This window comes from Emys orbicularis, chromosome 14 (assembly GCF_028017835.1).
Source record: "Emys orbicularis isolate rEmyOrb1 chromosome 14, rEmyOrb1.hap1, whole genome shotgun sequence".
NCBI lineage: Eukaryota > Metazoa > Chordata > Testudines > Emydidae > Emys > Emys orbicularis.
The window spans coordinates 33,275,733-33,289,775 of NC_088696.1; the positions used below are offsets into that span (position 1 = coordinate 33,275,733).

Sequence of the window (14,043 nt, forward strand, 5' to 3'; positions counted from 1 at the left end):
TTTCTTCTTAACCCCTTTCAGTAACTTGTTGGCTTATCCATTGAAGCTTGAGAGTTTATAGCCCTTCTAAAAGTGTGTTTTATCTACTGCAACTGTGGATAGTCTCATCTATATAAATGTCTAATCCTTGTGTTTGAATTCTGCTAAACTCTTGGCTTCAACAATACCATGTGACAATGAGGTCCACTAGTAAATTATGTATTCTCCAAACAAATACTTGTTTTTATTATTTTTAAACTTGTTGCATTTTAATTTCATTGACTGTTCCCTTGCTCTTGTATTATGAGAGGGTAGATCAGAACCTCTCTATACCATACATTATTTTGTGTGCCTTCCTTTTGTTCATCTTCTCCCTAAACTAAACAGTCCTAATATTTTCTATGTCTCTTTTCATCACCAATCTCTGGCCCTTGCCCAATTCTCCCACTCCCACCTCTGCCCATTCCTGCTGTGTTTTTGAAATAAGGTGGTATTTTCTTGGCACAGTATTTTGGGCCATGGTGCATGATTGAGTTACAAAATGGCATTATAATATTTTCAGTGTTATTTTCTTTTACTTAATATTTTCTTCTGTATCTTAACTAGAATTGGGTAGAAAACAGTCTTTCCCTGTAAAACTTGCATATCTTTCTAATCATGACAAAAGGACAAAAATACTAAACATTTTGCAGGAGGGAAATACTGAAAAAAAATTATTTTCAGGAGATGCAAAAAGAAATTTTTTGGCATGTTCTCCGACAGCTTGTCACAGTGGACAGACAAGACAGCAGGAAAACAACAGGAAACCTGCCTGGTGTCTGGAGGAAGTTTTGCTGCAATCAGTGTGTTCCTAGTTTTGATTTCAATGGATCAGCTTTTTCTGACAGAAAAGTATTCCATCCAAAAATTTCTGAACCGATCTAATTTTAACACTTACAGCTAGCTGACTGGGTGGCTGTGTGTATATAGACAGTGTGATCGAGGAAGAACATCCAAATTAGAGGAGGGGAAAGTTATATTTTTAAAATAGTAGTAGTTGTTTTGTGCTGCCACTTCCTTTTGTGTAGGTACATAGTATGGGAGACTGTATTGGGACCATTGGCATTTAGGGCTCATCAATCAATTGAATGGTGCTAAGGAGAACATATGAATGAAATTTATCACCTAATAGGAAGAAACAAAGCAATCATAGTGGTTAGGTACAGATTTTGGAATTTCTGGCTGTTCATCAGAGAAATAGAAAACAAAACAACTTCTCAGTATTCAGTTCCCTAAGCTGTTGCTGCTTCATTTGCTGACATCATTCTAGCAAGAATGTTTTCTTATTTCACCAAGTAAGTGCAGCTATGCTCTTTCACCTAATATATTTCAAATTTGTATTCTTTATTAAATGAAAATCCTTCTGTAACCAAGCCAGTAAATGATGCGTAAATAACTTTGTGCCATACCTTTTAATTAGTGTATAGTAATTCGCACTTACGTGAAAACATTTTCCTTGTATGGGAGGATTTAGTTTTGTTGTTGTTTGCCATTGGGTAAGATACGAAATGAAGAAAGTGTTGATTTTTTGAATGTTTCCAGTCTGTAATTTATTCTATTGGCATGTGTTTCCCCAGGGAGGTATGGGAGCAGCGCTGCTGTCTGATCCTGACAAAATTGAGTGTGTAAGTATCCGGTTTGTTGGTTTTATTGTGCCTAGAAAAATATGGTGCTTATGTATAATAATTGAGTAATTCTTGAGCTGCTGGATTTATTGGAGTGAGAGAGAATTGTGTGAAAAGCAGATTTGGGAGAGCAAGGGATGGAATAATGTCTAAAGTTTTGCAGGTTCAAATGAAATTCACATAGATTATACTGCTGGTTTAGTTTCCTTTATAGCCACAGGAACAACAATATTGCTGCTGACTTCCTTTTCAATTTTTAAACTTGCACTTTTTGGTGCTGTAGTTGGATTTTCTATTTTTCTGGTTTTATTTTTAGTTTAATTCGAGCACAAAGCGCAGCAAACACTTTACAACCACATGACACAGTCCCTGCCCTGAGTAGCTTTACAATGTTTAGTTTTCAATGGCCTACATGTTGGTAGAGCTCTGCAAGAACTCTTATATAGCCTTAAGATTTGGCTCAATGAGGAGTAGTGGGCAAAACTGAGTATATTCAAGTGAAAATATAACATTCCTTAAATATCACTCAGATTGCTTCCATATGATAGCCATCAACCTTAGTTGATGTGTTTAGACTATAGTTCCAAATGCCAACAAAAAGTTACAAATTACCTTTTGAGCAGTGACATTGAATGGCTCTGGAGCTCTTGTTCAGCTCTCCATGTGGCTTTTGTCAGGTAAGGGTCTGGGCAGTGGACTCCTCTTTTCCTCTGCCTCAGGCAGAACGTGTGGAATGTAGATCACAGGAGTACACACTGAGCATATGGTTTGGTGGTCTGAAGAACGGGTGCTGCTGGGATCCCTTCTGAAAGTCAGTGTGGTGTTCCCTTCCATCCAGTAGTTAGTTAGGAGTGGGGTGACGGAAAGGAAACAGGAGGTGGAATAGGAGGGAGATCTCCCAAGCAAGTGTATGGCTTCCATGCAAGGCAAGAGTTAGGGGAATTAAGTACACTGGGGCTATCCCTTTCTCTTCCAGCAGTCAGAGGAAGCAGAGCAAGGGGACTGATTTGAAAGCACCTTAAGAAGGAGATCAGTGTCCTTATCTCCATTTTGCAAACTGGGACACTGAGGCACAGAGCGGTGAAGTGACCTGCCTAAGGCTATGGCAGGGCATTGGCAGAGCTGGGAATAGTACAGAGATCTGAGTTCCAGTCCAGTGCTCTACCCACTGGGGGAATGTGGAAAAGACCGGAGAGGTTGCAGTAGTAAGGCACGAGATGACGTTTTACACTCATGGACTTTAAGGTCAGAAGGGACCATCATGATCATCTAGTCTGACCTCCTGCACATTGCAGGCCACAGAACTTATCCCCTTGCACTCCTGTAAGAGACCCATGACCTCTGGCTGAGTTATTGAAGTCCTCAAATCGTGATTTAAAGACATCCGGTTACAGAGAATCCACCAAAGGTTTTAACAGTAGTAATAGAGAGAATGTGGAGATAAAACTGGCATTAGTATTAGTATTTTTTGTGTGTAAGGGAGATGAGACCTCAGTCCAAAGTGTTTAATCTCACACAACCAAAAATGTGTTGCAGTCCTTATATATCCAATAATTTTGTCTCTGTCTGAGTCAGAGCACTCTTTTTGACAGAGAAGATGCAAGTTTGTGCAAGCAAGTTTCATAGGCTGATAAAAATGTTGTTTATTTACTGAAGGGCAGATGGGTTGATTGCTTCTAAAGTGTGTTGCAAGAAGTTCTACTTTTGTTGCTATTGGGTGTCTGCAATTTAGACACACAGGTTACCTTTTAATGTGTAGTGTAAAAACATTTTTCTCATGTGGGGTGACTGAAGGGATGACTTAGTAGCAGCTGGCCATTGCCATTTAAAATTATAACCTTTGCATCTGTTATCCTCAATATATGCAATCAATACTTCTTACCAGGTATTTGAATGAAAGCTGTTCCTCAATATTTGACCTTGATCCAAAGGCTGGCCTAGATAGCTCCCACCCTGTTACGGAGGTTTGATTTGACCTCAGGACAATGGACTTCAAAAAAAGCAGACTTGAACAGACTCAGGGAGCTGGTAGGTAAAGTCCCGTGAGAAGAAAATTAAAGGGAAAAAGGAGTTCAGGAGAGCTGGCAGTTTCTCAAGGAGACGATATTAGAGGCACAGCTGCAAACTATCCCGATGCAATAGATAGGAAGAACAGTAGAGGCCAATATGGCTTTAATGACCTGAAAATTAAAAAGGAATCTTACAAAAAGTACAAAAGAATGTAGGGGGGAAAATCAAAGGCTAAGGCACAAAGTGTCCACCTCGCAAGGGACATAAAAGGCAATACGATGAGACCTTTTAAAATACATTAGGAGTAAAAGAGAGACGAACAAAAGTGTTTCCTGCTTACTGGGAAAGAGCGCTAATAACTGATGATATCATGAAGGCTGAAGATTTTAATGCCTCTCTTGCTTCAGTTTTCACTAGAAAGATTAATGGTGACCAGATACTAATATTAAAAAGGGGGAAGGAACTCAAGCCAAAATAAGGAAAGAACAGAATAAAGAATATTTAGGTAAGTTGGATGTATTCAAGTTGGCAGGGCCTGATGAAATTCATCCTAGTGTACTTAAGGAACTAGCTAAAGCAGTCTCGGAACTGTTAGCTATTACTTTTGAGAACTCATGGAGGATGAGTGAAGTTCCAGAAGACTGAAGAAGGGCAAACATAGTACCTGTCTTTAAAAAGAGGGACAAAGAGGACCCGAGGAATTATTGACCAGTCAGCCTAACTTTGATACCTGGAACGATACTGGGACAAATTATTAAACAGTGAATTTGTAAGCATCTAGAGGATAAAACAATTTTAAGGAATAGCCAGCATGGATTTTTCAAGAGCAAATCATGCCAAACCAACCTAATTTCCTTCTTTGACAGGGTTACTGGTCTAGTGAATAAGTGCAAGTAGTAAATGTGATATATTTTGTTTTTAGTAAGGCTTTTGACACAGTCCCACATGACATTCTTATAAGCAAACTAGAGAAATGTGGTCTTGATGAAATTACTATAAGGTGGGTGCACAACTGGCATATAAACTTTAACTAACTAACTAACTAAATGTATTGTAAAAAGCAACGTTCTATATAGGAACCTTTATATATTTTTCTTTAGAGAAGTGTTCAAATGTCTTCATATGTTCAACAGAGCAAGATTTACTCATGTTGCTTCTGTAATAGTATTTATCCCCTCCTTTCTTTAGATTCTGAGTACCTTGGTTAAAGGAATTTGTAAACCAGTGACCTGCAAAATCCGAATCTTGCCTTCGGTAAGAACATGTTTTATTATGCTTAGTTCCAGTTAATGTTAACCCTTGTAGCCAGATTAGAATACCATAAACATTAGAATGAAATTTTAACTGATTTTAACCCACTGGATTAAGATATACAGAAACATATACTTTTATTCTGAAATAAGAGTGTCCATGCATTAACTCAATAGAACAATTCCATAGATAGACAAGCCCAAAGCAACTGACAGTGAATTTCTTAGAGAGGCAAGATGGTTGCGGTAATATCTGTTATTGGACCAACTTCAGTTGGTGAGAGAGACAAGCTATCAACCTTACACAGAGCTCCTTTTTAGGTCTAGGTAATGTACTCAGTGTCACAGTAAAAACAAGGTAGAACAGATTGTTTAGCATAAGTAGTTAACACATATTTCAAGGGACCATTCACGGTGAAGAATTTTGCTGACTCAATCTCAAAGAATTCTTTCACAACAATGAAGATGCCACAATTACCACATCCCCACCGGCAGTCATAAGAAAAAAAAATCACCTGATTGGACACCTCACAGCGGACCGCCACACTCTTACTCATTACATTGATTGCTTCAGGAAAAAAATTGACGAGGATAACAAACCTCACTTCCGCCACAATCTCTCCACCGCTGAGAGGACAGCTGTATAGTCTCTGAAACTCAACCACCAGATAGTGATTAAACCAGCAGACAAAAGGTTCACCATTGTAGTCCTCAATTGTGATGCGTTCTTTAACAACACCAACAAGCAACTGTCTGACTCCACCTACTGTAAAGAACTCAAAGTAGACCCCACACCGCAGTTTACCCAGGAATTTAAGGATGTCATCAAATCTTTCCCCAAACAATTCCGAGAGAAACTCTACAACCTCATCCCCATGAACCCACTTCAGAGGATCTTCTGTGTTTTTCCCAAGATACACAAACAAGGAAACGCAGACAGATCCATTTCATCTGGCCCTAGCACTCTTAATAAAGAAATATCGAGACTCATAGAAACCATCCTCAAACCACTCACCACGCAAAGGGCCGGCTTCCTCCAAGATACTACAGACTTTCACCACAAACTCCACAGCATTAACAATCTCACTCAGAACACTGTCCTCGCTGATGTAGTTGGTTAGAATTTACCTTTTAGTCACTAATTTCTTTTGCATAGACTAGAGTTTTTAAGCTCCAGTAGTCAATTTGTCTTCCCTTTGGTAATTTCATCTGGTTATTTTCAAATTACTGTCTTATTATGTGCATAATTATTGTGACTGCACATGCAAATTGAATGTATGCACGTATATATGAACAAATGTGTAATTAGTTGTGCAAAAACTGATGTATGTGCAATCCGTGATTGCATGCACAGATTAGGCATGTACACATTCTTTAAAATCATGCATAAAAAGTATTAAAAAAGTAAAATCAGTGTATCTTCAACAATCTTCATAGATTCCGAGGCCAGAAGGGACCATTGTGATAATCTAGTCTGACCTCTTGTGTAGCACAGGCCATAGAACTTCCCCAAAATAATTCCTAGAGCATACTGTTGAGAACAACATCCAATCTTCATTTTAAAATTCAGTGATGGAGAATCCATCAGAACCCTTGGTATGTTGTTAATGGTTAATTACTCTCAGTGGTAACAATGTACACCTTATTTCCAGTATGAATTTGCCTAGCTTCAACTTCCAGCCATTGGATCATGTTATACCTTTTTCTGCTAGATTGAAGAACTCATGATTAAATATTTATTCCCCATGTCGGTATTTACAGACTGTAATCAAGTCACCCCTTAACCTTCTCTTTATTAAGGTAAAAGAATGATCTTCTTTAGTATATCACTATAAGCCAAGCTTTCTAATCCATTCATCATTCTTGTGATTCTTCTCTGAACCATCTCCAATTTATCCACCACATCCTTCTTGAATTGTGAACCTCAGAACTGGACATTGTATTCCAGCCGTGGTCATACCAGTGCCAAATACAGAGAGAACCTACTTGAGACTCCCCTGTTTATGCATTCAGGGATCACATTTGCCTTTTCGGCCACAGAATCGCACTGGGAGCTCATGTTCAGCTGATTTTCCACCACAACCCCCTCTACAATCATGAGATCAAAGAACTGGCATGTTCCCTTTTCACTTTGAACTGTCCTAGATTCTCTTCCTTCTTGTTTCAAGCTGGTTTTGCCTAGCATGTATCTTCCAGCAGAACAGCAAGTGAGCGACTGTCTCTACTTCAATGCCATCTGCATCTCCCAAAGGTTGAATGTGCTACAGTAGAACCTCAGAGACATGAACACCTTGGGAATGGAGGTTGTTTGTAACTCTGAACAAAGCATTATGGTTCTTTCAAAAGTTTACAACTGAACATTGCCTTAATACAGCTTTGAAAATGATGCCCCCCCCATCTTTTTTAGTAGTTTACATTTAACACAGTACTGTACTGTATTTGCTTCTTTTGGGGGGGCGAGGGGGGCTGCTGCCGCCTGATTGTGTACTTCCGGTTCCAAATGAGGTGCGTGGTTGACTGGTCAATTCGTAACTCTGTTGTTCGCAACTCTGAGGTTCTACTCTACTTTCAGATGAACCACAGTCTACTAGCCCAGCTTCTGAAAAGAAAGCGAATCCTTCGCTTTTTCTAAAAGCTGCATAATTGCACATAGCAGGATAAATTGGCAATGTCCTGAATTCCATCTGTCTTTCATTAGGCTCATGTTTTCTCTTTGAAGGAATAGAAGGGGTTTTTTTCTTTATTTCATGAGACAACCAGTAATGTATGGATACTAATCAAATTCTTCAGTCACGGGGGCATTTTTCAACATATATCCTAGGGAAATGTTTGTGACTATTTCATGCATGAATAGATGTGAGGGTGAATTCAAATTCAATGTGAGTGATCTCTTCCATCCAAGAAGCACTATATATGACTTATAGTATATTCAGTGCAATAGTACCTGCCAATCAAGTGTGTTTTTATGTCTTTTAAAAGATAGCCCAGAGATGTGTGAAGGGAAATAGTCTCAAATGTTGTATTCCCTGGGTCAAGCAGGTTCTTAAACTGTAATTTCTAAGAGACGTATTAAAAATGGCATGACTGGAATCCTATTTTAGCCATAATAAATAGTTCTCTAAGTAAAGCTTATATTAAGGGTTATGTTCATATTGGGTATGACTATTGTAATATAGGAATTGTGTACACTTTGATGGGAGAACAGATTTCCTGCATGTGTTTGTATAACAATCATGGGATTAAGAGCTCTTCCTCCATCAAACTAAAATAATGTGTTCCATTTTTTCCCTCCTCAGCTTGAAGACACTATAAGCCTGGTGAAGAGGATAGAAAAGACTGGTGTTGCTGCCATTGCAGTCCATGGAAGGTAAATATGTTTATGTGGAAAGATTATTATTATTATTGTTGTTGTTGTTGTTTGTTGGCAGGTAGAGAGCAATAAACTAGCGCTAGCTGATTTACTTCACCTTGTCTAGTTCAGCTGCAAGGAAGTGGTTCTGATTTCAATGACAGCAGCTTAGTACTTTACTACATTAGGCTCCTTATTCAGGAGCGTAAATAGAGATTTAGCAGCTTAACTTGATGCTTCTGTTTTTCTAAAATCTTAGCCTTGGTAAGACCAAATAAAAGGCAAAATTATCTAACATTAAGGAATTAAATAGTTTCATGCTAGATTTTAATTCTCAGGTGTGTGAGGTGTACAGCTGTGCACCCCAAACATTAGGTGCTTCACCTGCACAGGGAACTAAAATAGCCATATTTTTCAAGACGTGTTTCGTGTGAAGCAGGTTTACACCTTGCAGATGAACGTAAACTCAGACAGACTAGGTTTGTCACTGCAGGACTGGAATTGTCTGCTAAGAGTTTACTTATGTACAATTTCCACTAGAAATCTTTGAACTTGTCTTTTTCTTTCTGTGTTGCAAAGGAAGAAGGAGGAGAGGCCTCAACATCCTGTCCACTGTGAAGTGATCAAAGCCATCTCTGAGGCAGTCTCTGTTCCTGTAATAGCAAAGTAAGTTAGATTAGTTAGGTGGTCATTTTAAGGTATCCATGTCTAGCAGTAGACATTATGCCAAGGAAATCTAACTGAGCAAGAAGGGATTAAGTGCAGGAAACTAAGGGTCTCCTCATATAGGGCAAATGAGATAATTACAAATCACAAGGTTAGAGTGAGGCTTTGGTATTAGAAGTCGGCCATCTGAAATGTCACTGTCTTTGTTTTAGTGCAAAAAGGGCTCCTTAATTATTCTGCTGTGTACTAGTGTTGTGTCATGACATGGCCCAGTCCTCCTCTCTGGAGAGACACCAGTGTTTTGTTTGAATCCAACGGCTGAATTCTATGTGCTTCTAAGCCATCTGGGTAGTGACTGATTTCTGTTCCTAGCTCTGGGTTTCTCAGGCACATTCCCAGGTGCAGACTCCTCCCTTGGCAATAGGACCCTGCTCTCTGATGGCCTAGGCCCTGAAACTAGTGCCACAGCCCTCCCAAGCCCCCTGTTGCCTAGATACATTTCCCCAGAGTACACTGGCTGTGGGAGCTCTGGTTTCTTATCAAAATGTTGGGTAACTTTCCTATATGTCAGAATTGACAGTAACTCTTCATTTAAGGGGACCCTGAAGAATTTTTATGACTAGTTTTAGTCCACCTTTAAAGTGAGTTGGCGTGTTCTGTTACAGTTAGAAAATTGTTGGGAGGGGAAAACAGGATTTTAAATTATTTTTAGCTCACAAAAGGAGCTAGATTGATAATTTTAGAAAATGATGTTTTCTAGCCATAGAACATGGTACAGCAGAGCTAGAGGCAGAGCATGCTCTTACTCACTGTTCCCCTGCCAGTTTGCCTCAAACGTGAGCCTGTGCTCATTCAATGTTAGGCCTTTCTACTACAATTACCAACAAGGGGTACCAGTGTTGGAGGACTTTTTCTGAGGTGCACCTGGTCCACTGGGAATTGAACTGAGATCTTCAAACTCATTTTGCACAGGCCACCAAACAGCATTTTCTTACCAGAACAGCTGACTTCTAAAAACTATTGTGCACCTAATGAAGGTGGCACATACAAAATCAGTGCTTGTCTCCTTTAGGGAAACTAAGCCAATTTATGCTTATTGGGGGGTGTCTTGAGTTAAGGAGAACCGTTCACTAGAAACTGGATTGGTACCACCTAACTCATTTTACAGAAGCTGCCTACCAATCAGTCATCAGATGCTAATAACTTTTGGCACTACTGGCCTGGTCTGACTTTGGAAGGCTTTCATATCCCATTACTAATAATCCTGTAAGCCAATGATGGGCCGTAGGTTGTCCACCACTGCTCTAAGCCAGCCATTCTACCAGAGTGGTGCTGATTTCCTAAATAGATTATACCAACAATGAATAACATGACAGTCCATAAGCCTTCTGTATTATCATGCATGCCCAGCTCTATTAATGTGCAGAATACACTGTTTTCTGCATGGTGGTGTCACGTTAATCATTGTTAATCATAACAAAGATGTTCGTTTTCAGTGGAGGATCTCATGACTTCATCAAAGAATATACTGACATTGAAGCCTTCCAACAAGCAGCAGGTGCTTCATCGGTAATGATAGCTCGTGCTGCCATGTGGAACCCATCCATCTTCAGAAGAGAAGGCCTTTGTTCCTTGAAGGAAGTCATGCAAGAATACATCAAATACGTACGTTTGGGAAGATTTTACCTGTAATTAACATAGTTTAGAGATGTTAACCCAAGTTTCTGTAGGGTGTCTTTAATTCCTCATTATTTTTCAATTAGTAAAGCTCCTGTAATATTTTTGCGTATTGCATAAGATGAAAACTATTACAATTTTTACCAATTTTTCAGTGAATAAATCATTGAATTTTTGTCTAGTAGACAGCCTTACCTTTTTCTTTTGTTTTTTTTTGTTTTTTTTTTTGTTTTTTTTGTTACATACTGTGCTTGCCTATTCTCATTCTTGAAGCTCAGGTTTTAGGAAGATTTCTCAGGCTTTTGGGACTCCCTCAAAAATCTCTGCACTTGTGCAGAACTAGTGCCAGGAGTGCCAATGTTGTGAATGCTACAACAGTGAATGTGATATTGAATGGAGCAAAGTAGGAATAGAAAGATGAGTTCTGTCTAGGCAGGCTGCAGAGTTTCACGGTTTTCTAAAGTCATGTAAACTACTCTAGAGAAGTATATTCCTCTTCTAGAACAAGTTAGGTTTTTTTCAAATGGCAGAAAAATACAGAGAAGGTTGTTCAGTCAGCTGTTTCATTATAGTGTTATAGTTCAATTGGTGGGCCATCTACCCTGTAATGTTGACAAAGAGATGCTGTGAAGGAGCAGAGAGACGGCTGCCAGGTACAGCAGTGGGTTCAGCTAGCCCCGCCCCTTATACCTGCAGCCAATGCCAGGCCTAAAAGGGGGAGAAAAGAAGGGAGCCTGGCTCAGTCAGGGGCTGGCTGACTGACAAGAGGCAGGAGCTCTCTGTGTGTCTACCTGAAGGCACAGCCACAACCTGCCTGCCAACGCAGCCACTGGAAGCAAATAAGTCTTCCCCTGCCAAGGGGAATCTACCGCCAAGCCCCAACTGTGGAGAAACTGGACTAGCAGGGCCATGCCCCAAACTAAAGGACTTGCATAGGGAACAGTTCAGACAGCAGGTCCTGAGCGCCGCGCGCCCCCCCCCCCCCCCATATCTCACGGCTGGGAGCAAGATCCATCTCCCCAGTGCAGGGGTGTGAGTTGCCCAGGACTCTGAGCCAGGACCTGAGGGAAAGGAGGGGCAGGTTCCCTCCTCCAGCCCCTAACCAACGATCTAACCACTAGGTCGCCTGGCCACTGAAGGCCCTATCACAAATGCATATTTTAAAAAAAAACAGATGAAAAGAATTGGACTTCAGTGACTGACAGTGTCTTAATTTTTTTCTTATTCAATTTTGTAACCATAATGAGAAAAAGCTACATACTAAAAATCTAGAAAAGTTCAATTTAAAATAAGTTAAAGTTTAAGGCCTAAAATGCATCATCACCTTGATAGATCAGTCCTTCAGCCCTCGTATAGATTGCACCGATCACAACACGTCTTCCATTCTGCTCATATTCTGGCCTTCCTTCTCCTTGTGCAGCCATGTCTTTTCACAATAAAATCTTCCCATCTCTTTGGAGGTCGGCCGAGTGGTTATTTGGTTCCTGTGGGTACCACTCAGCGACAGCTGCAGTCCATTGATTGTCAGTGAGCCTCGCTGTATTCCCAGCCCATCGCATTTTACTATGCCTCCTCTCAATGGCGACGTCCTGCACTCCCCATGCTGCTGTCTGATCACTTCATTGGGGACTCAGTTGTGGATTGAAATTCCCAGAATTCTTCTTTCCATCACCATCTCCGTGGCAGACAGTTGTTGCTCCTCTGTCTTTGTCAGCGCCCATGTTTCGCTGCTGTATAGCATTGCTGGCAGTACTGTTGAGTTGAAGGTATTGTGTTGATCGCCGAAAATACTGTCAAACTATAGAAAATACTGCGACAACTCAACACAAAAAGCAGCCAAGTCAGACTGAAAATTAACCACTCCAAAACAAAATGTATGCAGTCTGATACCTTGCCAAAAGCCCAAATAACAATCAAGTGTGAACAAATAGAAGAAGCTGAGCAATATGTCTATTTGGGCCATGAAATTAACATGCGCCATGATCAGGAAGGTGAATTCTCGCAAAGAAAGAAAGCAGGTTGGTGCGCATTCAATTCTATCAAGGATGTCCTTCAAGGAAAAATCAACAAGGCAACATGCGCCAGCTTCTTCAACTCAACCGTACTGCCTGCAATGTTGTACTGCAGCGAAAATGCATCATAAAGAAATATATTTTCAGCCCTACAAAGGTGTGCCAATTCATTTGTGCTATTAATTCCATTGTCATTGGCGTTAAACCAGAGATGAATTTGGCCCAGTCTGTTGTGTTGCCTGTGTTACGCAGTTAAGTACCAAAGATTATTCCTAAAACAGAATTTACTTATGTCCATATCAGCAAGACATTTGTGAATGTGAATAGTCTCATTGTCTTCAGTTGGACTGCTTACACACATAGGTACCTTGCTGAATTGGAGACTTGGCTAACAAGGCTGCATTTGCAGTAAGTGAAAGCTGTATTTATTTTTATACAAAACCTTCCCCTCTCCCCCAACCAAATACAGCTTTGATCTGTTCACATCATGAGGGTAAAATCAAGGAATGACAAATGGAAAAGGACAAAAATCAAATTAGTCAAACTTCCACTGCACTCAAAGGTGTAAATCCATCAATTTGAGTAGTAAAGTAGTATATGTGTGAAATTCTTGTCAACTACTTTCTTGTTTTTCTCAAGTGTATAAAAAGCCAATAAAATAATTCAGATTTTTTTTCCAGAAAAAAACACCAAAAGAGTTCTGGACTATGTTAATAAATGAGAGTACTGAGTAGACTTTACTTTATTGAGAACTGTGTGTGCTGTGCTGTACATTCCTTAAACTATGTTGAAATGCAGCCAGAAACACGTGGAAGGTTAGGTAATAGGAATAGTACTTTCTTTAGTGTATTTTTACATATTACATGTCTCTTTCCTTCAGGCAGTGAGATATGATAATCACTATACCAACACAAAGTACTGTCTGTGTCAGATGTTAAGAGAACAGTTAGAAACCACAGAGGGAAAGAAACTGCATGCTGCACAGTCGACTCAAGAAATCTGGTAAGCATTTTATATAGGGAGTAGGAATTGCTATACTGGATCAGACCTGTGGTTCATCTAGTCCAGTATCATGTCTCCAGCAGGTGCCAGCATTTCCTCTGCTGGTACCAGAGGGATGAGCTTTTCCTTGACTCAGGCTAATTCGTAGGGGATTTTTTCTGCCACTGTCATACTATAATTCTGTGTTTGCAATATGCTGTTTTACATCTTTAGGATAACTGTTTACCTCCCTTTCTTTTGGTTATCTGGCAACGAGTGGCAGTGTTAGCCAGAATATGCTCAATGCAACTGTATGCAATGTGTCCTTGTCTGTCTGGCCACAAGAAAATGGGGCTGTTGTCTCTTTAAGGGCTCCCTGTGTAACTAGTAGCAGAAGGGGGAGGAAGGGGAAAGTTTCGGGGGGGAGGAGAGGGGTGCTCTTACAAAAACTGATT

General features: G+C 40.1%; 1 protein-coding gene across 1 annotated transcript in view; it reads left to right on the forward strand.

Annotated features, from left to right (window-relative positions):
• DUS2 (dihydrouridine synthase 2) overlaps positions 1-14,043 on the forward strand; it is a 53,998-nt gene that overhangs the window by 27,482 nt on the left and 12,473 nt on the right. Inside the window, exons 7-12 of the mRNA XM_065416683.1 lie at positions 1,596-1,643; positions 4,842-4,907; positions 8,200-8,270; positions 8,832-8,918; positions 10,415-10,583; positions 13,488-13,609. Of these exons, the coding sequence (XP_065272755.1) occupies positions 1,596-1,643; positions 4,842-4,907; positions 8,200-8,270; positions 8,832-8,918; positions 10,415-10,583; positions 13,488-13,609 (563 nt within the window). The remainder of the gene's footprint in view (positions 1-1,595; positions 1,644-4,841; positions 4,908-8,199; positions 8,271-8,831; positions 8,919-10,414; positions 10,584-13,487; positions 13,610-14,043) is intronic.